General features: G+C 46.1%; 1 protein-coding gene across 3 annotated transcripts in view; it reads right to left on the bottom strand.

Annotated features, from left to right (window-relative positions):
• The window catches only part of WWC1 (WW and C2 domain containing 1), a 164,372-nt gene that overhangs the window by 24,783 nt on the left and 117,437 nt on the right, over positions 1 to 22,152 (bottom strand). For all 3 annotated transcript variants that reach the window (XM_077137600.1, XM_077137601.1, XM_077137602.1), the window contains exons 10-17: positions 18,397 to 18,486; positions 16,921 to 17,456; positions 13,776 to 13,884; positions 13,240 to 13,320; positions 12,516 to 12,602; positions 11,018 to 11,210; positions 1,989 to 2,141; positions 369 to 460 (exon numbers count right to left, since the gene is read on the bottom strand). In XM_077137600.1, coding sequence (XP_076993715.1) covers positions 369 to 460; positions 1,989 to 2,141; positions 11,018 to 11,210; positions 12,516 to 12,602; positions 13,240 to 13,320; positions 13,776 to 13,884; positions 16,921 to 17,456; positions 18,397 to 18,486 — 1,341 coding nt within the window. The remainder of the gene's footprint in view (positions 1 to 368; positions 461 to 1,988; positions 2,142 to 11,017; positions 11,211 to 12,515; positions 12,603 to 13,239; positions 13,321 to 13,775; positions 13,885 to 16,920; positions 17,457 to 18,396; positions 18,487 to 22,152) is intronic.

The following is a 22,152-nucleotide window of genomic DNA, read 5'->3' as shown; positions in this document are numbered from 1 at the left end:
TATATCACATATATACACAGTGGAGTATTATTCACCTGTTTTCTTTTTATGGCAGACAGTATGTATTTTCCATTTATATAACATAAAGTTACTTGAGATTTTTTTCTTTACCAAGATAAATGTAAGTGCATCAAGACAAAGAGTAACATTAGGTATGAAATAGCATGGGTAATGCATGGAACACAATGTGACAAATTGGGAGAAGGTTTTGGGAACTATTATAGCAGGTTACACTGCCAGACCTATGAGAAGAGAGGTTCTCAGTTTCCCCAGGGGAACTCTTGATTGCCCTGGAGTTCGGAGATCGCATCCCTGGACCCAGGTCCAAGACAGCTTAGTTCCTAAAGCCCAAGGGAGCCCTCACTTACCAGCTGTCTTCCAGGGTCTGCATGCTGCTCCTTCCCTCCTGTCTCTTCTCCAGCTCCACTGCTGTCTGTTCCAATAGAGCAGACACAGCATCCTGCAGAGACAAAGGCTGTGGGCTCACCTGGTACACATGGGCCATGCCCTAACTGACAGGAATCAGGGCTTCTCAGAGCTGAGACTCTCCTAATGGGTTGAGTGTGAAACAAGACCAGAGTTGTTTAATGTCTTGTCCTAGGTCACTTAAAATTAGAAATACAGTCCTTAGTTCTTCAAACTGGCAGTTCTCCAGAGAATAACCCTGTATGTGTAGACCTACTCAGCAAGAGTTTTGGAAATTTAGGCATTACATGAGACAGAATTATAGGTCTCTGGTTATAAGAAGATTTTAGCATAGCCAGGGAGACCAACACATGAACCATCCACAACGAAACAATGTGAGAAGGACTGTGAGGAAAAGATCAATGTTGTGTATGGAAACATAGGGGCAGCAGCAAAACCAGCTTAGGGGTTGCATTCAAGGAAGACGTCCTGGAGGAAGAACATCTCTACTGAAAGGTACATGCAGTGGGGAAGACTGTGTGACTTAAGGATATTATTAAACCTCTCTGAGACTGAGTTTCCTCTGATGACTTCTACACAAGGTTGTTATGAAGACTAATTGAGAATATATGTAAAAGGTATCCAGAAGAACACCTGGCAAATAATTGGTACTCAGTAAATGGAGGCTAAGAGTAGAGCAAAAACCAGATCCTATGCTTTTCTAAGCATATAGTACACTTGCTGTTATGGAGTATGGGCCAGATCCAAGAGATAATTCCTGAAATTTTCTTTTGGGAAAGGAAATAGGGAACTAAAACAAACTGAAAGGCTGAAATATGCTAGTCATGGCGCTAGAAAGTTTACTGTGTGGTACCTTATCTAATCCTAAAAACCATTCTGATAAGTAGGGACTATCATTATTCCCTCAAGAAATGGGACTAAGGAAAGTCTGGTCTCTAGGGTTAATGTTATTTACCTATTCTCCACTAGAAAGTAGAGAACTTTGTTTTCATGAGCTTTGCCAGCTTGTGGTCTCCTTATTGGAGTGAGAGAGACCTGAGTTTGAGATCTAGCTTTGTTGCTTATTAGATGTGTAACACTGGGTAATTTGATTAAATTTTCTGTACCTTGGTAAACTGCATGTAATAAATAGGACAGTGCCTAAAAGAAAACGAAATCCAGAAAATGATGGTGATGAAAGAGAAGGAAGGAGAAGAAAAGGAGGAGGAGAGAAGGTGGAAGAAAAAATAATAGACAATCTTTCACCCTTATCAGCATCCATACGATCAAACCCATCCTCTGTTAAAAGTGACTGTCCAAAGTAACCAAGAATTGACAATGGGAAGCAGGTGAGAACTCTGCCTGCTGAACCACCATGGCCCACCCTGGTACCTGCCCTTTAGCAGAGACCTCTTCCCTATCCTCCTCCTCTCCTCTCTACTGCTCTCTAATCCATTATCTCCACCTCTGAAGCCCAGCCATCTCCTGTTCTGGGAGAAGCTTTGCCTGCTGTTCCATCCACCCAGGGTGGATGTGTGGGCTGGATGTGTGGGAGGATGGTACAGACCTGCATCCCAGCTTACCATGTTTTCAGGCTCTGGGGTGGGGCCACTGGCTCCCACTGGCTTGGGTTCCCTGCTCTGTTTCTTCAAGTATTTGTAGCTTAGGAGGTTGTACCAGCGAGTTGACCTCTCCCCAGTCCGGCAGACCTCAGCCAAGCTGATCTGGGCGCCCCCCTGTTGAGGATGGGAAAAGGGGGAGAATCAGCAGGGAAAGATAAGGTGCTCTGGGGAATATGGCTCCTGGGGAAGCATGGAAAACATCACTTCAGGTGAGATGAAGGCTTCCTGGGAGAAAGAAAGGGCTCACTACTGACTGTCGCCAACAACTTGCTCATTCCCTCGCTTATTTGTTCACTGGTTTACTCATTCATCAAGTCTTTACTGAATATCTATCCTGTGTTAACCGAATTGAGCACTGGGGTCTGTGTTAGATACTGGGGATAAGTGACAAGGATGACAGGGTTCTAACTTCTTGGAACTGACCATCTCCCAAGGAACTCAGACACTGAACAAGAAATTCACTACAAGTGAGTTGAAAAACTGCTCCATCTCATTCATAAGAGAAGTAAAAACTACACTGAAAAAAGAAAAACTACACTGATACATTATTTCTACTCTAAAGTTTCAAAATTTCAAAAATTTGTCGACACATTCTGTTGGCAAGGCACTGAAGAAACAGGCACTGTCTCATCTCAATGGCTGGAATGCAAAATGGCAGAAACCTCGTGGGGTGAATTTGGCAAATGTAGTAAAATTGTGAATGCATTTTACCCTTTGATCCAGAAATCCTACTTGTAGTTATTTACCCCACAGGTACATAAGGACAAGTATAAAATGACCCATGAATAAAATTCCTCCTTCTGGCTGTCTTTGTAATAGCAAAGGATTAGAAACAAAACAAAACAAAACAAAACTCAAGGATGTAGCATTGTATTCCATACAATGGAATGTTATATAGCAACACAAGAGAATAAGGAAGAGATCCCTGTACTGGAGAGTTCTCCAAGACATATAGTCAATAAGGGAAAAAATGGTATGGGGCAGAAAAGAATATATGTAGTATACTACTTTTTGGATAAGAAATGGAGGGAAAAATAAGACTATGTGTGTATATGTGTTTAGTGTATGTGTTTATACACACATTTATAACAAGAAATAATGGAAAGATAGTGAAGAAACTAAACAAAGTGTTATCTATACAGGGAAGGTGATGGAATATGGGGGAAGAAGATGACAAGTGGAGAAGGATTTCTCTTCATTAAACCTGTCTATACAATTTTCCTTGAATGTTGTACATGCAGCCTATAAGATGGAAACAAACTCAAACAAATTACCCAACTGAACATAATCTCAAAGAGAAAGGATTTATTTCAAGAGATTTAATATTTTTACTGTATTTCTTTTTTTTATTTTTTAACATTTTTTATTGTGAAATATAACATTTATGCAGAAAAATGATACATTTCAAAGAACAGTTTAATAAATGGTTATCCAGCCAATTTCAAAGTATGGTACGGGTCACAGGCCCACAATTTCAGGTATTTCCTTCTAGCTGTTCTAATACACTAGAGACTAATGAGAAATATCAGTACAATGATTGAGTTATTTTTACTGTACTTCTTTAGTGGAAAGAACTACGAAATAATTTTAACCTTTCCTCAGAGGTTTTATTGTTTGGCTTTGTCCTGTTTTGGAGAGCCTTGATCATGTTTGGAGCTTAGCGCCTTTACCTTCCCCAAACACACCGGTGGCTATGTCAAGGATAGGAGAAATACCAACAGCCAGACTGCCAAGTGGGCTAACAGCCAGGCAGAGGCTCAGGCTGGTGCTGGGAGGGGGAGGAGGACCTTTCCATCCACCCAGGATCCTTCCTTCTGGCTTTTTCTTTCTATCGGGCTGTACTGGAGGACGGCATAGACTGCACTAAGTCTGGGACAGCTACAGGTAATTTCTGGGGGAAAAGAGGCTAGTAGATGGAAGAACACGGCTCTGCCACTTCACTTGTTTGGTACCAGCTTCCTCACTTGGAAAATGGGGGAAATAACTGTTCCCTGCAGGGCTGTTTTGAGAATTACAGTCCATTCTGGTATTAAAGTGTCTGGCACACTTTAGGCACATGGAATAAATGTGAATATACACAAATAGGTGTTTATTATTCATTTAATAAAAATTTCCAGAGCCCCTCTCAGACACTGGAGCTACAGAAACATTTTGCACTCCCGCTCCAAGGGCTCACAGTCTCCTGAGGGAAGATGAACAAATACATTGGATACGACAGTTCAGAATACGGAAGTTGTTTGATGTGCAAAGGGGAGTAGATGTGATCACAGTTTTGAGGATTGGTACCTCTATCAGATTAGTAATAATTCCAACAAGATACACTGTCTCTTTTGGGCTGGCTGATGCATGTAAATATCATCTACAAAAGGAGATGCACTTTGAGGACATTTACATATTCATTCATTCATTTATTCAACAAATGTAAACTTCCTGTGTAGCCCCTATGTGCCAGGCATTGTGCTGATGGTGGGGAATCGACAGGGTTTAAAGCAGATAAAAAACCCTGCCCTCATGAGCTTATATTGGAGGATGGAGAAATCAGATAAGCAAATCAGTAAGCCAACTATACTTTGTGTTTCAGTGAGTCTAAGAAGCCAACAATTATAAAGTTTACTACTACTTTTTAGCAGCACTAAGAAAGAATAGCCAATTAAACTATGACCTACCATCTAGTATAAATTGTATTGTGATTTCACAGATGACAAAATGTGAATCCTATATGTATAAAATATAGTGGAATGTAAGATGATGAGAAAAGTGATGTAGAAAAACATAATACAGGGAAAGGATTTAGGTGGAGGGAAGTGAGTGGAGAGGGGAATGCGGTTTTCAGTAAGGTGGAGGGATCGACTGTAAAGGGGAAAAAAAGAAATGAGACAAAATATAGTGTCAATGGCTGAGAGATTTCAAACAGAGTTGAGAGGTTATCCTGGAGGTTATTCATATACATTAAACAGATATCACCTTTTTAGTTAAGGCGTAATGGAGAGGTTGGAGTAAGTGCCTGAAAATGTAGAGCTGTGTTCTAGCAGCCATGTTTCTTGAAGATGATTGTATAATGATACAGCTTTCGCAACGTGACTGTGTGATTGTAAAAACCTTGTGACTGACGCTCCTTTTATCTACCTTATCAACAGACGAGTAAAATTTATGGAATAAAGATGAATGATAGGGGGAACAAACGTTAAAATAAATTTAGATTGAAATGCTGGTGATCGGTGAGGGGGAGGGGTGGGGGCATGGTATGTATGAATTATTTTCTGTTTTCTTTTTATTTCTTTTTCTGAATAGATGCAAATGTTCCAAGAAATGATCATGATGATGAATATGCAACTATGTGATGACATTGTGAATTGCTGATTATATATGTAGAACAGAATGATCGAAAGTTAGAATGTTTGCGTTTGTTTGGTGTTTTTGGTGTTTTAAAAAGAATGTAAAAATTAATAAAAAATAATAATAAATAAATAATAGGGGGAACAAATGTTAAAATAAATTTAGTAGATTGACATGCTAGTGATCAATGAAAGGGAGGTGGTCAGGGGTATGGGATGTATGAATTTTTTTTCAGTTTTCTTTTTATTTCTTTTTTCTGAATTGATGCAAATGTTCTAAGAAATGATCATGATGATGAATACACAACTATGTGATGAAAAAAAAGAATGTTCATATTGCACGTTGATTGGTTTTATTAATAAAAATTAAAAAAAAGAAAATAAGGTGGAAGAAAAACCTCAAAGAGAAGGTGACATTTGGGTCAAGCCCAGAATAAAGTGAGGAAATTCGCCCTCGCCCACTCACGTGTAGAAGGAGATTCTGGTCAAAGGGACAGCAAGGGCAAAGGCTGTGGGTGGGAGCATGCCTGGGATGCTCAAGGAACACAGCAGGCTGGAGGAAGACTCTGGGAGACGAAACCCTAGAGATGACAAGGGCCAGGTCTTGAAGGGTCTTGGACCAAGGGTGGATTCTAGATGTGATTAAGCCATTATAAAATTTTAATCAGAGGGGTGGCATGCACTGATTTATGCTTTAATAGGATGACTTAGCTGATATGTTGAAAAGAGATGACGGGAGACAGGGAGACCAATTAGGAGATTACATCCAGGCAAGAGGCGATAGTGGCTTGGGTCAGTGGGAGTGGAGAGAAGTGGCTGGAGTCTGCAAATTTTTGGAAGGACTAGATGGGGCATATGAGGAAGGGAGCAATGAAGAATGCAGTTGTCAATGGAGAAAGTGAAGACTAGGAGGAAAATCAGGGGCACTTGTCTGGGCAGGACAGTTCAAGATGCCTAGTAGACATGGAAGAAGAGATGTCAAATAGGCAGCAGGGTACATGAGTCTAGAGATGGGCAGAGAAGTCCAGGATGGAGACATACCTTTGGGATGGTATTTGAACCTATGAGATCGGGATGGGGCCACCAAGGGTGTGAATGTGATTAGAAAAGGGGAAGACTAAGGACTGAGGTCACAGCAATGAAGAAGAAGAGTCAGCAGAGCAGACAAAGAGAGAGATGCCAGTGATGTGGGAGGAAAGCTAGGAGAGCAAGGTGTCCAGGAAGCCAAGTAAGGACAAAGGGTTTTGAGGAAGATGGAATGAGCAACTGTGCTAAAGGCAGGTGACAGGTCACGAAAAATGAGGATGGAGAACTGGTCACCATATTTACAACAAGAAGTATCTTTGAGGACCATGATGAGCACATTTTCAGTGGAGTGATGAGCACAAAAGTTCAATTGAAATGGGGTGTAGAGAGCATGTGAACACCTGTCAGGTTTTGTTACAAAGAAAAGGAAAGAAACAATGGAGTAGTTGAAGGTGGAAATGAGGTAGAAAGTTGTTTTTTTGTTAAGTGTAGGAGAAATAATACCATGTATTATTGGTATATTGCTAGACCAGATCCAGTTGAGGGGGTGGGGGACGGAAACTGCAGAGAGAGGAGAGGGCAGGTTAACTATTGAAGTGGTGCCCTTGAGAGAAGATGGAAGGGGTGGCCTTAGAAAAAGACCAAAGGCCCATCCTTAGCAGCAGGTGAAATGGCAGAACCTATGGGAACAGCTAGATTTGCTTGTGGGAGCTATCTTCTGGTTCCTTCTGTTCTCTCCCTGAGAGAGAAGCAATGCCACCAGTAGAAATTTAAGGATGGGGAAAGAATTGCTAGAGGTTTGAGGAGACAGGAGATGATGTGAATTAGTCATTTTGCCAAGTGGGAGAGGCAATGGTCCAGGAAAACAGGGTCTAATTGCTGGGCAGCATTTGAGGTCAATGGCCATGATCATCTCCAATGAGATGATGTGTCACAGTTGTATGGTGTTCTCCTCAGGTACATGGCTGGAGAGGAGTTCACTTTGACTGCATGGTAGTTTTGCCAAGTGAGGATGGCAACGTGAGAAAGAGGCAAGGAAGCCGAAGGGGCATGCCAAGGAGCTGTTATAATGATGAACTATGGAATAAAAGTGGGGTCTGGGAAATGGGGTTGCCTTTGCAGGATGTGAAATGTGTGTGACACTGAGCTTGGCAGCCAGGTAGTAGGCAATGAGGGCCCAGCTAGAAAGTCAGTACCCCTTGTTATGCCATGCTCAAACATCTGGAAGAACTATTACCTGGCATATTGAGGAAGGCCAGCCACATATTTCCCCACACTCTCAACCCAGGTCTGAGGACATGAGAGATGCCCACAGTAACCACCTATGAGCTAGTATAGTACAGTGGCTGCATAGAAGGAAGCTGCCATCTATGTCCAAATCCAGGCTTCTCCATTTACAAGCTGGATGACCTGGGTAGGTCACTTAGCCTTTCTGGGCTTTGACCCATTACCTGTAAGATGGAGGTAACACTAATCCTTCTTTCTTGGGCTGCTGTGAGGATTAAATGAGATATCACAAAGCTCTTTGCCCAGTATTAGACACATAAAAAAACTGCTCATGGGTATGATGGTGCTGCCAAGCTGACTGAATGGTTTAAAATAGAAAAGGAGTTCCAGAAGGCCAGAAATGTGGGGGACCCTCTGCGTAGAAACAGACAAGCCCTTTCTCCTCCTGTCTCACTTCCTCTCCTCCTCCAGCCACCAAAATATGGCAGCCTGACACTTCATGTCCCACAGGATTTCGGGAGAGTAGGCTTCTCATTGGCCACAGATGGAGACAAGCCATAGTGAGATGAGTGCTTTGGCTGCTGCCATGGCAACTAGCAATGGCTAGACTTCAATTAGGAAGGAGCAATAAAAGGTATCCAATTAGGAGAAGAAAATAGGATTGCCTCTCTTCTCACTTAGGAATCCCCAGGGTTGAGGAAATGCTTCATTGGAGGAGCTGGGGTTTGGAGAAGCTGCTTGACAGAACCTTCAAGTCACCCCTTCACTCGTCTGTGCACTGAGTCGCCCTGTGGCTCACAGGGAGTATGCTGGCAAAGAGGAAACATAGAGGGCCGTACGTGGTAAGACCGGCCCAGGGTCTTACTCTGCTTTGGCCACTTTCTAACTGCGTGATTCTGGGAAAGTTCTTTCACCTCTTTGTGCCTCATTTTCCTCATGGGTATAGCAGGACTGACCGTATAAGATTGGAATGAGGAGTGCGAGAGAGAATACATGGAAGGAGCTAGGATCAGTTCTGGCACATACACTGCATCCAATGATGTATGTTCACTATTGCACCAACACAAACAGCACTGGTGCTGTCAGGTACTCCAGCTAAGGAGGAAAGGGATGGGACATGGGGATCCGCTGAGCATTTAGTGTGTGCACACACTTAATTGCTTTGCCTTTCTGCTACTGTGGACCAGCATCATCGACATCACCTGGGCGCTTGTTAGAAACAGAATCTCAGCCCCACACCAGACCCACTGAATCAGCATCTGCACGTTAACCAGAGCTCAGGGTAATTTGTGGACCCAGTAAAGTTTGAGAAGTATTGCTTTAATGTCTTATTAATCCTCACAGCCACATATGAGGTAGGCAGTATTCACCCCAATTTACAGATAGGTAAACAGAGACTGAGAATTGAAAAGCCCTGCTTTAGGAGACCCAGGTGGGAAGGGTAAGGCTGTGATTCAGCCACAATCCTGACATTCCAAGAAGGTGGTCCCATGATCCCATGACAGAGAAAGGTTTTACAGCATAAGCAGATCCAGCTCAAGGGTGGAGAGAAAGAGAATCCCTCCTGTGCTGGTTTGAAGGGATGTATGTACCCTAGAAAAGCCATGTTTTAATCCTAATCCCATTTTGTAAAGGCAGCCGTTTCTTCTAATCCCTATTCAGTACAGTATGTTTGAATCTGTAATTAGATCATCTCCCTGGAGACATGACTCGATCAAGAACGGTTGTTAAGCTGGATTAAGTGGAGATGTGTCTCCACCCATTCGGGTGGTTCTTGACTAGTTTACTGGAATCCTATAAAAGAGGAAACATTTTGGAGAAAGAGGGAGATTCTGAGAGAGCAGAACAACGCAGCCATGAGAAGCAGAGTCTACCAGCCAGTGACCTTTGGAGACGAAGAAGGAAAATGCCTCCTGGGGAGCTTCATGAAACAGGAAGCCAGGAGAGAAAGCTAGCAGATGATGCTATGTTCACCATGTGCCTTCTCACTTGAGAGAGAAACCCTGAACTTCATTGGCCTTCTTGAACCAAGGTATCTTTCCCTGGATGCCTTAGATTGGACATTTCTATAGACTTGTTTTAATTGGGACATTTTCTTGGACTTAGAACTGTAAACTAGCAACTTATTAAATTCCCCTTTTAAAAGCCATTCCATTTCTGGTATATTGCATTCCAGCAGCCAGCAAACTAGAACCCCTCCTCAGGGAAGAGGCCCATGGTTCACACCAGGAGAAAGGAGACCTGCCTGATGAGAAGGGAGCAGATGCCACTTTCCCCGTTTCTTGAGACAGGGGCAGGGAGAAAGGTCAGAGGGTGGACACATCCCGTGTTTCTCTCCTTTGTACTTCTCCCACATTATTCTGTCACCTTAGCCCATCCCATTTTAACAGCATTCATCACAATGCGTCATTTATCTGTATTTGTTTGGATATTAGCTATTAAAGCTTGGTTCTTTGCCTGCATGATTCTCCACTGTATCCTTGGCACCCAATATAGGGGTGGGTATGTAACGGGCACCCAGCAAGGAACTGTGAGTGAGCAGAGCTACCTTCCAGGTGTAATGCCCAGGTCTGGGATCCTTTATACCCACAACCCAGTTATCTTTAAAATATTCAACACTGACATTTAAATGGCATAAAGGTTGACAAAGCCCTCCACTTTTAAAGAACTCATTTGTACATCACAATACCCCGAGTTAGCTATCAATCCCCATTTTGCAGATGAGAAAGATGAGCCGCATGCCTGAGGCTATAGACTTGGTAGGGAGAAGGGCAGGCTCTGCACTTGGCTCTGCTTAACTCTAAGGGGTTCCTTCCTCTCTAATCCCAACTCCTGCCAATGGGGTGACAAGGAATTTGGGGCAGCTCTGTTCCTGGAAGAGGACTTGTAATGGCCCCATTCCATGAGACATGTCAGATATAGAGTAGGTGCTTTACATGTGCTAGCTCACTTAATCCTTATACCAGCCTTTCTAGTGGGCCTGAGGTAGATATTATCATTCCCACTTTGTGAAAGAAAAAACCAAGGATCACTACGTTAAGTAACTTGCTCAAGGTCACCTAGCTATGCAGTAAGTGGTATAGGTGGGATTCGAACCCGTCTGTCTGTTCTCATTATTTTGTGCTTGTTCTCCAATCTCTAAAGTTGTACAGTAAAGCTGTGATATGTGGTATGTGGTTATCACCTAGGTTCTGGAGGTGAAAAAGTACTTTCAGGCCAACTGCTCTTCTGGGGGAGGGGGTCCCCCAACCCATAGTGTCACAGACTCAAAGCGCAAGCGTCTCTGCCTAGATGCTAAAAAGGCTTCGTGGGCACTACAGCCTGGGTCTCTTTCTAGCTTTCTCACTGAAGTTCAGGATGGACCAATCTCCAGGAGGATGGACGGACAGACAGGGTGCTCACCAGGCACTCCTCCAGATGGCTCCTGTCGGTGGTACAGACATCGACTCTTAAGGTCTTCTGGTGAAGGGCTGGGTAGGACATGGACACCCAGAACACCTCATTGAACACGAGCGTGTCCGAGGCTTCCAGGGGCCGGGTCCTGAATAGGCAGGTGGTGCTTTCAGAACAAGGAAGGATAGCCACGCGAATGTTCCTAGAGGGAGACACACACACAGTTGGTGTCAGCCTGGTATGGACTGGGCTAAACAGCTGCTGAAAATCTCCATGAAAACAGTGGATAAGAGTTCAGAGCATTTCTCAAGTCCTTATATAGATATTTATGAGGGATGCAGAGAGGGCCCATAAGGATAAAACAGTGCTCTTCTTTCCCGAGTCCTCTAAATCCTTAGACTCTCAAAGTATGTAGAGCCTGAGGCCAATGGCATGCAAACTTCAGTTTGCAGAAGATCTCTAAAGCAGCATGTTCACACTGAGGAATCTGGAACGCAGGCCCCTCCTAAACTGCTGGTGGTATGCAGAATGCTACAACCTCTGCAGTGGGGGACTCAACAATTCTCACAAAATTACAAGTGCTTTGTCTCTCTGACCCTTTGACTTCTAAGCACCATGATACCTCTGTACAAAAGACAAATAAGAGATGGAGAAGGTTATTCATAGCAGCACAGTGTGTAAGACTAAAAGACTGAAAACGACTTGTGTCCTCCTGTCTTTCTTCTATCTGCCTGCATTCCTGCCTTCTTTGCTTCCTTCCACATGTTTCACCACAATATATGTGGCTGGGTACAGACTATAGAAATAGAAGCACTTGTTGCTGCCCAAAAAGGCTATGGTCTAGTTACAGGTGAAAACACGTAGGCAGATGATGCAATAAAACATAAAACTCGTCTACAGTGGGAAGGGCCAATCTGCAGACAGAAAGGGTGTCTACTGTACTAGCAACCTCAAGGTAATCCCCACTTACTACCTTTGCAAGAAAAGCACAGTGGTTGAGATTGGCTCTTGAGAATGACAGCTCTCTTTCTGCAGAGAATGCTTGAGCTTAGAGCAGACAAAAGAAGACCACTCTTAGGGTATATGGGTGGTTCAGTGGTAGAATGCTCGCCTTCCACGCGGGAGACCCAGGTTCAATTCCCAGACCATGCACCCCCTCAAAAAAAGAAGACCATTCTTCCCGAGGCTCGAAGGCCATGAGGATAGGTCTATGAAGGATTTGCTCACCACCTCCTTCCTGGTGCTGGCAGGGGTAAGTGCTTAGGACATATTTGGGAAGGAGTCAAAACTGTCTAGAAGGCTTCTCTCTATAGCTGGCATGTCTGCCATCCTGCCCGTATCCACACGAACAATACTGACCTTTTGCATCACGGTAACTTGCACTTAAATCCCCATTGTGGGGCTATAAAGCTTGTTGTTGGTGCAGAACAGAGCAAGAGAGCGCTCCCCAGCGAGGACAGGCAGAGGGTGAGGGGATGATATGTAGTCCACTCAGCCACAGACTTACACTTTCTGGTCTTGTTGTAGCAACAGAGCAGAAAGATTACTCAATTGGATGATCAGGATTGCAAATTGCTTATTCTTCTCATCATACCTAAAATAAAAAAGGACATTTGGAGTACCTATTAGTAACACAATTTACTTCTTACTCTTTCTTTTGTAATAATCACAAGATGTGGCTGTTGGCTGCTCTGGGGGCTGCCAAGCAAGGCTGTAAGCCCAAAGCGGTCAGTCATCTGAATTTTCAAGCCAAAAGTTTGCATGAAGTTTCCTGATATCTAAATGTTGGCAGTTCATTCATACTGAAAGAAATACTGAAGTTATCCCTCATCATGAGAAAAAAAGAAAAGGAAAACATGTGTCTAGTGACCAATGCTGGGTTATAGTTCCCAGCAGGCAACTTCCATCCAGAGTCCTAAAACTTGAATGGAAATGGTCATAGACAAAAGTGGCAGCAACAGTCAACGAATAGGCAGAGAATCGGGTCGTCTCAGTTCTGGTCCTGACCAATTTGGGGCAAGTCAGAAGGTCTTCCAAAAACATCACTTTTTCTCATCCATAAAATGGGGATCTAGGAGGTGGGGAAAGAACCCACAACCCATTAGTTAGCAGTCCGTGACTGTCAGCAGGTTCTACAGGTTCTGCAGTGAAGATAAATGCTGGTAAGTGGTTAGACAAAGAAGGAACTTCGTACACAGTACTCCCCTCCCTTCGTCCTCCTTGTCACTTACTTCAGGGCAATCTGAACCCGGGTGGCGCCCATGGCCTCTGATTCATCACTGTCAAAAGCAGCCACTTCTGAAGTACCCAGTCTGAAAGGTAACAAGGGAATGGAGAGTCAGGATTCCCTGCAGCAATCCAGGGCCAAGCCATTTTCCAGAAGCAGGCTTCCCTGGGAGAGTGTGGTTGGATTCTCAAGGAGGAAAGTTTGGGTCTTTTGGTGACCGACCCTCGGGATCCTGCCTCCTCACTTGCTTGAGACCCCTCTCCTGAAGGGGCTTCCCTATCTCTCATCCTTGCTCCCCCAGTCATAGATTTTTTTTCATGGCTATCCTGGAAGTAGAACTTTCCAGAATTTGCAGCATCCCCAGCCCCAGGATGAATGTGCCATCCCAAACACTGTTGCCAGGGTGAGGTGGGGGTCACTTGGGAATGCCTTCCTAGGGGGCCCTTCTCCACACCCAAGGGGGCCAAGGCCCAAGCAATCCCAGGCCTGCCTTCCACATGTTCAGGGGTCACAGACGGAGCCAGGGCTCGGGGACCCTACCTCTGCACGGAGGCCTCGTACACGCCACTGTCTCCAGCCACAGACTCGTCGGAAACTGCAGCTGAAACACAGGCCACTTTCCGGCCACACCTTTGAACTGGATTCATGACTGGAAGTAGAGAGGGAAAAGGATGGAAAAGTGGCCTTCAGAAACCAGGGTGGCATCTTTGCCACACGTGCATTTTATCCACCCACAGTCATATAACCGACCCACCAAATTCCAACCTCCTCTAACTCTAAAACAAGATCCTGCCTTGCTTTGGGGTGATAGAGGGGTAGTGTATGATTTCGTGGTTAATGCTCCTGACTCTGGGCACTTAGAAATAACACACATTTCTTCTTTTTCCAAATAATAGCACCAGCAGTGTGCCCAGCCCATCATCAGATTCAGAGCTGCAAAGATGAAGACAGTTCTGTTCTCTGTATGACAAGAAGGCCAAATTCATATCCCCCCCACCTCACAGCCAACATTTTGCAGCACGCACTGTGAGCCAGGCACTGTGTTGGGCACTGGGGACAGACAGGTGAAGGACTGGGGGCTGGCAGCGAGGATGTGCACAGAGCCCTCGGGGGGGCATGGCAGGCTGGCAAAGGGAGGGAGAACTGAGCCTGGGGGAAGGCAGGAGTCGGCGATATGGAAGCAAAGCAGCTGGCTGCAGGGGAGCAGCTCTCCTAGCCTGCATCCCATTCCTGCGGAGACCTCCCGCCCGAGCCCCGCGCATCTCCACCCTTCACGAACCCACTTAAGGAGATTAATTCGTCTGCTGACTGAACAGCGGCACTAATCGTGTAACCTGCTTAACGTCTGAGCCCAGCCTGGCTTCGCTCAGTGCCGGGGAAGCTTCTGGAGATCGGATAAAGGAAATGCCATGCAGAGACCCACAGTGAGCCGAGGTTCTGTCTCTGGCTCCCAAGCCCCAAAGACCCTGTGGAGGAGGAGGAGGGGGTCCCTTCAAGACGCGGCTGGGGTCTGAGCAGCCCTGCCGTGGCTTAGCACCGCTAGAGTGTTCTGAGTGTCACCAGCCCTTCTTGCAGCTCATTAGATTTTCCACCTGCACCCCTTCTCTCTGGGGAACAATTTTCTGAAGTTTGCCACCTGCTGTAGTAGGAAGCCTGTTTTTATTTTTGTTTGAGAACACTCAGCAAGCCATAGACTCCCTTTCCTGATGAGGGAACATCAGGGATCTCCCCGGTTCCTCTTCTCAGGAAATTGCTGGCACTCATCCAGCAGTGCCTTTAATTAACTGGAAAACCTCGTCTTTCCCTTTCCTTCCTCTGGCCCCTGTGCACGAACAGACAATTGTGGGTACTGCAGAAGACTCCTGCCCATTCCTGGAGCCTTGAGGCTGAGATGGGCCAGGCTGCTTCTAGCTGACTTCACAAGGAGCCAAGACCAGGGGGCCTTTGCAGACAGAGCCTGGCACAGGTTAGAGTGTGGATCTCGGCTCGGCTGTCCCTGGTGCCAGTCCTGGCTCTGCCTCTTCAGAGTTGTGGGACTGACCCTGGGAAAGTCATTCAAGCTCTCTGTGCCTTGCTTTTTCTTTTTAACTTTTTATTGTTGTAACTTATCTACAACTCAAAACCTCCCAGTTTAGCCACTTTCAAGTGTACCGTGCAGTGGTATTCATTATATTCACACTATGGTGCTACTCGCCCCAACTTCCATTACCCAATCTATGCTTCAGTGTTTTCATCTGGAAATTGGGGATAAAAGTAGCACCTACCTCACAGGGTTGTTGTGAGGCTTAAATGAGTCAATATATGTAAACAGCATCTGCATTTTGTACACATGCATGGAATAAACCACACCTGCTGCTGTTCACAGAGGTGGCAGGAAGGCCAAGGAGCTCCAGGTGAGCTTACTTGGCATTCTACTCAGTCCTGACCTCTGCTCTCCTGGGCCACTTGACCTTGGAGGTATTTGCAAGTATGCGGAAAGTAACAGGAATGAATACACTGAGCTCCCTGGCATCCTAAAAGGGGTTGGGTTCTAGGGTCAGAAACACCCAGGTTCCAATCCTTGCTTCCCCACTTGCTGGCTGGGTGACCTAGAGCAAGTGGTACCTCCTCCCCAAACCTCTGTTTGCTCCTCTGTGAAATCAGCATAACAGAAGTAACTTATCTCACTTGTAAAGCACTCAGCACATTGCCTAACACATCATGCATGCCCAATAAATATTAACTACTGTGATTTATTATTTGGTTGTTGCTAAAGATGGAGAGTTTTTTCCTAATACACTTCGGATGTCATCATAAGCATTATTTTCCATTTTGAAGATTCCAACTGGAATCTCAGTCGACACCAGAATGTTTTCTGATCCCATGTAGAATGTGAATCAGATCCTATCATTCCCTTTCTCCAAACCCTCACATAGGTCCCTGTCGCAATCAGAAAACGCACATCCTTAGCCCAGCCCGCCAGGCCTTCTATGAACTAACCCTGCCTCAGCCTGAAGCCTTGTTTGGTGACTCCCTACCTTTGACTCCTGGCGTTTAGCTCCTTTTTTCAGTCCCTTGCTCCTGCCTCAGAGATTATGTTCTTGCTGTTCCCGCTGCTGGGAAAACTGTTTTTTCGCTTTTCACAAGTCTGGCTTCTTCTCACTGTTCAAGCCTCAGCACAAATGCCACTTGCCTTCATGACCTGCTCTGAACCAGCAGACCAACCCTCAACACGAAAGGCTCTACCACAGCCCCGTTTTATTATCTTCATAGTGCGTTTATTTGCCTGGTTGCACAGTCATTGTCTGCTCCTCTATTTGGAGATTAGCTACAAGAGAACAGGGACCTTATCTATCTTCCACATTGCACCCTTAGTGTCTAAGCCAGTAGGTGGCATATCTATTGAATTAATGAGTGAATCAATGAATCCATATACATCCCTTGGCACTGACATTTAACTTTAGTAGGCACTTAATAGGTATCTAGAATGAACACATGCACCATGGAAAACCCTTATCACAGGACCTTGCAGAGAGTGAGTAAATAATCTATCATGTAAAGACCTAGTACAAGGCTGGTACACAGAAAGTAGTAAAAAAAAAAACGTTGACCATGATTATCCCTGGGGGTCCACGCTCAGCCCTGAGCACAGAGTATCTTCTTCCCTCCTCCTGGTATCCTGCCCTCCAAACGGAGCTCTCTCTACCTTGGCCCAACTGTTTGCTGTCCGTTCCTGGGTCCTCCAGCTGATACCTCTCCCCAGGGCCGCTGCTGAGGCTCAGTTCGCCAAGAGTGGTGCTCAGTTCTGGGTCTTCAAACTCCAGCGGGGTCATGAAGGCATCTCCAGCCAGGAGGGGGTCGGTGATGAGAGGGGAGCAGGGTGGAGATGGGGAGGAGAGAGAGGAGCGGGGAGACAGGGAGGTCATGGACTTCGGGGTGCCAGACAGGGAGCGCAGGGCCTGCAGGCGGCAGCTGCCCTCCACCTTCTGGGTCTTGGCCACCTCGTCCTCGTGGATGGTGGTGATGCAGCCGGATGGCCGGAAGCCTGTGGGCCCCTCCAGGAGCAGGAACTCCACCCTGCTCTGCAGCTCCGAGTCCAGCTGCTCGAAGGGGTCGTAGTAGAGGTCGGTGAAGCTGGCTGAAGTGGAGGAATCCAGACTGGAGGCAGCCAGGGAACCTCGGCTGGACGTGAGGGAGCCAGGACTGCTGCCCGAGGACAGGGACTGCATGCTGCTTGAGAGGCTGGGGGTGGGAGAGAACAGGGGGCAGAGACACATGCAGTGAGGTGGGCTATCTGGTGACCTCCTGGGACACCTGGGGCCTAAAAAAGCATCAGGGACACTTGAAATACATGATCTCACTGGACCCCCAAAGCAGGCCCCAGGGTAGATAATACACCCTCATTTCACTGAAGAGGAAGCTGACATCCCACGAAGGCCATGTAATCAGAAAGTAGCAGAGCTATACATTAAACCCAAGTTGGCTGCCCTTAAAAGTCCACTTTTTTCCAAACCTTCATCAGCTATATTCTATTTTCATGATTTTTCTCATATCTGAATACAATTTGAGCTAATATATCACCAATATTTCTTAATCTTTTCCTTCATATCAACTCACTTTTCATACTTTAGCACATTTTTTTAAAAAAGGAAACTTTATATCATAGTTATGATTTGAAAAGCACTATCACTTAATATAAATAGAAACCAACCATTAAAATTGGATGCAAACAATAAACTGTATATGTTCTATTTCACGATGAAAAGTGTTTAAAAAAGCTGGATGCAAGCAAAACATTATTAAATTCCAGCGATGCATTTTTGTCCACTGTGGCTTATGCCTGAGGCCTAGACTCCCTCTTGTATAAAAGTGGATTGGCAGGTGTTAGAGAGGCATTGAAGATATACCAACACCCGACCGGGACAGGTACAAGTATGGTTAAGGTGTCATGGTATTAGGTATTAGGTATGGCATTAGGTACTAGTCCTATGGTATTGGGACCATGGAGGCTCCTGTCCACACCAGTCCAAGCCCAAGTGCTGCTGGACTTAGCATCTGTTGTGCTTCTAGATGTCCACACTCAAGCCATAGGGGCAGGGAAAGCAGGGCCTGGGCTGGGCCACCTTGGGTGCCTGCATTTGACCATCCCCAAGCGACACTCACCCTGCTGCCAACCACTCACCTCTTCAGCTGCGAGTGCAGAGTTGCTACCTGCCGAGTGGCCTCTTCTAGTTCCCTCACCAACTGGTTCCTCTTACTATTTAACTTTAACCTGAGGGGAAAGAAGGCATGAGGGGGAGGCCGAGGGAGTTTAGCCCTCCACTTGCCTGAAAAAGGAAACACAGGCATGCTCTCTCGCATTGTACACACAGACCCAAAGTCACACCTACAAGCACTTTCTAGAAACATTAGTGTTTGGGAAGATAAAGCCTGTGCATATAATCCTACAGTAATTGCTATATTCATCACCTACTGTATTATCAAGTACTGTTCTAGGGACCATACTACACTACCTTGATTCATTCTTATAATAAGCCTTCCAGGCTTAAATATTAAATAAGTTAACAAATAATTAAGACATTATGGTATAATGCCCATGAAGAAAAAAGTATAGGATGGTGGAAAAAAAAGAAGACAGTGCCAGTTTGGACTGGTACTCTCCTCAGCATCCTGGCTCATGGCTGGACCACCTTTCCCAGCCTCCCCTGCAGGTGGGTGGGGTGGAGTGTGTGACTGAGAACTGGCAAGTGGAAGGTGAGCAGAAGTGATGTGCATCAGCTGAAGCTTAAGAGGAGTGTGTCTTCCCCTGTCTCCTTCCCTTTCATCCTTCTGACTAGAAGGCTTCTTGCAGTCTAAAAGGGACATGCTACAAGATGGGTTCCTGAATCCATCTGTGTTAGTTAGATTCAGTTGTCAACTTGGCCAGGTGAGCATACCTGGTCTTGTTGCTGAGGACATAAGCCAATGGTACGTGAACCTCATCTGTTGCTAATTACATCTGCAGTTGGCTAGGAGGCGTATCTGCTGCAATGAGTAATGTTTGACTTAACTGGCTGGTGCTTAAATGAGAGATCGCAAGGTAGCACAGCTAAGCAGCTCAGCATTCCTCATTTCAGCACTTGCAGCTCAGCCCAGGCCTTTGGAGATGCGGAAAGAAGTCACCCCGGGGAAAGTTGTTGGAACCCAGGGGCCTGGAGAGAAGACCAGCAGAGACCATCCTGTGCCTTCTACGTAAGAAAGAACCTCAGTGGAAAGTTAGCTGCCTTTCCTCTGAAGAACTAACTAAATAAATCCCCTTTTATTAAAAGCCAATCCGTCTCTGGTGTGTTGCATTCTGGCAGCTAGCAAACTAGAACACCATCCATCGCACAGAAGCCTTCCTGCCAACCAGGAATACCCACCTGGCTGGATAGTACATAGGCAAGAAATAAACTTGTATTATATTAAGCCTTTGAGATTCTGGGGGCTGTTTCTTGCAGCATTTGGCGATGCAGACTAGTAGAGAAATGGAAGTTGACATGAAAGATGATAAGGAGTTAGCCAGGAAAGGTACAGGGGGTAGAACATGCCAGGCAGGGAGTTTTAAGCAGAGACCTGTTTCATTTGAAGACTATCATGGCTGCTGTAAAGAGAATGGGCAGGAGATTGTTGACTGAATGGTGGGAGGAGTGCTAGAGTGGCTGCAATGGTGTGATTGTTTGGACCAAGATGATGCTGGAAGAGACGGAGAAAAGCAGAAGGGCTGGATGTGGGGGGGAGGCAAAGGGAGTGAAGGAGAAGGAACACTGGGTGACTACCTTGAGCAACTGAATGCATGGAGATGGAATTTACTGAGCTGGGAAGTCTGGAGGGGGAGCAGGCTGGGAGAAGAGAAGAGACTTGTTATGGTTATATGGATATGAACATTGAACAGGTGGACAGTTTTAGAGATGGGGGTCACCATCACCTGGACAAGATTACCACTCTACGGCAGAATATAGAATGAAAAAAAGGGTTGGCCAGGACCAAGCTCTGAGTCCATACAACATTAAAAGGTTGAAGAGACTAGCAATATTCAGCAAAGAAAACTGAGAGAATGGGCCTGGAGAGTCTGGAAAGAGCTCAGTGAATGTTTTGGAGGGTCATAGAGTCCAAGAGCAAAGGGTCTGCACCCAGACATATCTGATACTACAGCCCAATTTAATGGCGACCTCCCTTGAGGCAAATTCCTTGTATTTGGGAGACCTCCAGACACAGGCCCACCTTTCAGACCTCTCATCTAAAATCCCACATGGAGGGCAGCTTGGTTGGCTCCGTGGAATATGTTGGTCCTGGCATGACTCCTTCTGACTCCCGCAGTGGGCCCATTTCAAGGTCCCAGGATCTGATAGGAAGGGGCCCCATCATGCGAGCCCACATCTACATCAACTCATGCCTTGGGCTGCTCTTGTGTCCACCAGTTAGCTGTTCTCAATGTGTGGTCCACAGACCACCTGCATCAGAAACGGGGGAATGCTCCATAAAAGGAACATTCCTGAGTCTGACATAGACCAACTGATTAAGGATGTTGAGGGGGGAGACCCAGGAATCTGCATCTTTGCTAAGTATCCTAGGTGATTTCTAGGCACATTGAGGTTTCTGAGCTGCTGCAGCAATGGGGAATTGCGAAAAGGCAGGGTCTGTGTTCTTCCCACCCAGCACCAAGCCTGCTACCTGTGACATGGCCATGCTCAATAATTATCTGCTGGATGGTTGACCTTCTCCCAGTTGAAGTCGGCCAAGTCCATGTGCCCTGCTGAAAGACCTGGGCATTAAATGTTCCGTGGACAGACATATCCCACAGTTAGCTCGCTATCCCCTGTGCTATCTTGCCTCAGTGGGACTTTCTTACTTGTTGCTCCTTGGATTGGAGATTCTACCCTAGAGCACAGCCAATCCAGCCTGGGGACTGGGAAAAAGGGTTCATTTCCATGGGAACACCAAACCACACTATCCCTCTACTAACACGACCAGGTCTGCAGGACAGGCCCTGCAATGAAGACCAGCTTATTTCAGACACAACTGAAAAGTGGTGAAGGCCAGGTGGGGCCTGTTACTAGGCAGCCCCACCGGTAAAATTCCACAGACAACAGAAGCAGTACTGGGCAGCCCAGCCAGGGTGTGGTTCTTGGCCAGCTCCATCCCTGGCACTTCCTACGAGTCCTGCCTGGGCTGGCGGGGAACTGGCAGCAGGCCTGGAAGATGGGGTCCTTGGTGAACGACAACCTTGACTCTCAGCTGAAGGGACAAGCTGTGGAATCTCTTTGCCCTCCACAAGAGCAATGCCTTGCAAGGATGTGAGATCAGCAGTGCAAAAAGAGTTAGGTGTTGCCACTTCTACTTTTGTTTTCTTCTTTCTCTTTGGGAAAAAAGCCTAAGAAGGGAGTCCCAGGAATAAACAGAGGTCCTCAATGGAGCGGCCCCCACCCCAGGAAGCTGAAGGGATTGGGAGTCTGGCTGCCTCAACTTTCTGAGCATAGGGGTGTCTCTCCAGCAGCGGTGTCCCCCCAGTGGTGGAGGGCTTAGCAGGCCATATGGCATTTTTGTGTGATGCCTGGCTCATGCTAGGAGGCCGAGAACACAACAAGCATGCAAGCAGGTGGAGGATCCAGAAAATGGAGCTGGAATCCCAACAAGCTGTAGCGCAGCACCTCAGGTGCTGATTAAAAATACAGAAGCCTGGGCCCCCCTCCAGCCTGAGCTATTGGTCCCTGGGAAGGGGGCAGGGCAGTCATGCTTTAACTGGCTCCCTGCATGACTGCACACCTACTCTGGGAGGCGGTGGGGACGGGGGCCACAGGGGTGGAGGGGGAAATGAAGCAGGGCGAAGGGTGTGCAGATGTCGGTGCTTTAGGGTGACTGGGGTTGAGCAGGCCCTAGGTCTGAATTTCCTGGATGTAATCCGTTTTGTCCTTCTCAA

The sequence above is a fragment of the Tamandua tetradactyla genome, chromosome 20, assembly GCF_023851605.1.
Source record: "Tamandua tetradactyla isolate mTamTet1 chromosome 20, mTamTet1.pri, whole genome shotgun sequence".
Classification (NCBI taxonomy): Eukaryota; Metazoa; Chordata; class Mammalia; order Pilosa; family Myrmecophagidae; genus Tamandua; species Tamandua tetradactyla.
The sequence above is the reverse complement of the archived record's forward strand: the minus strand, read 5'-3'. Positions and strand labels throughout refer to the sequence as shown.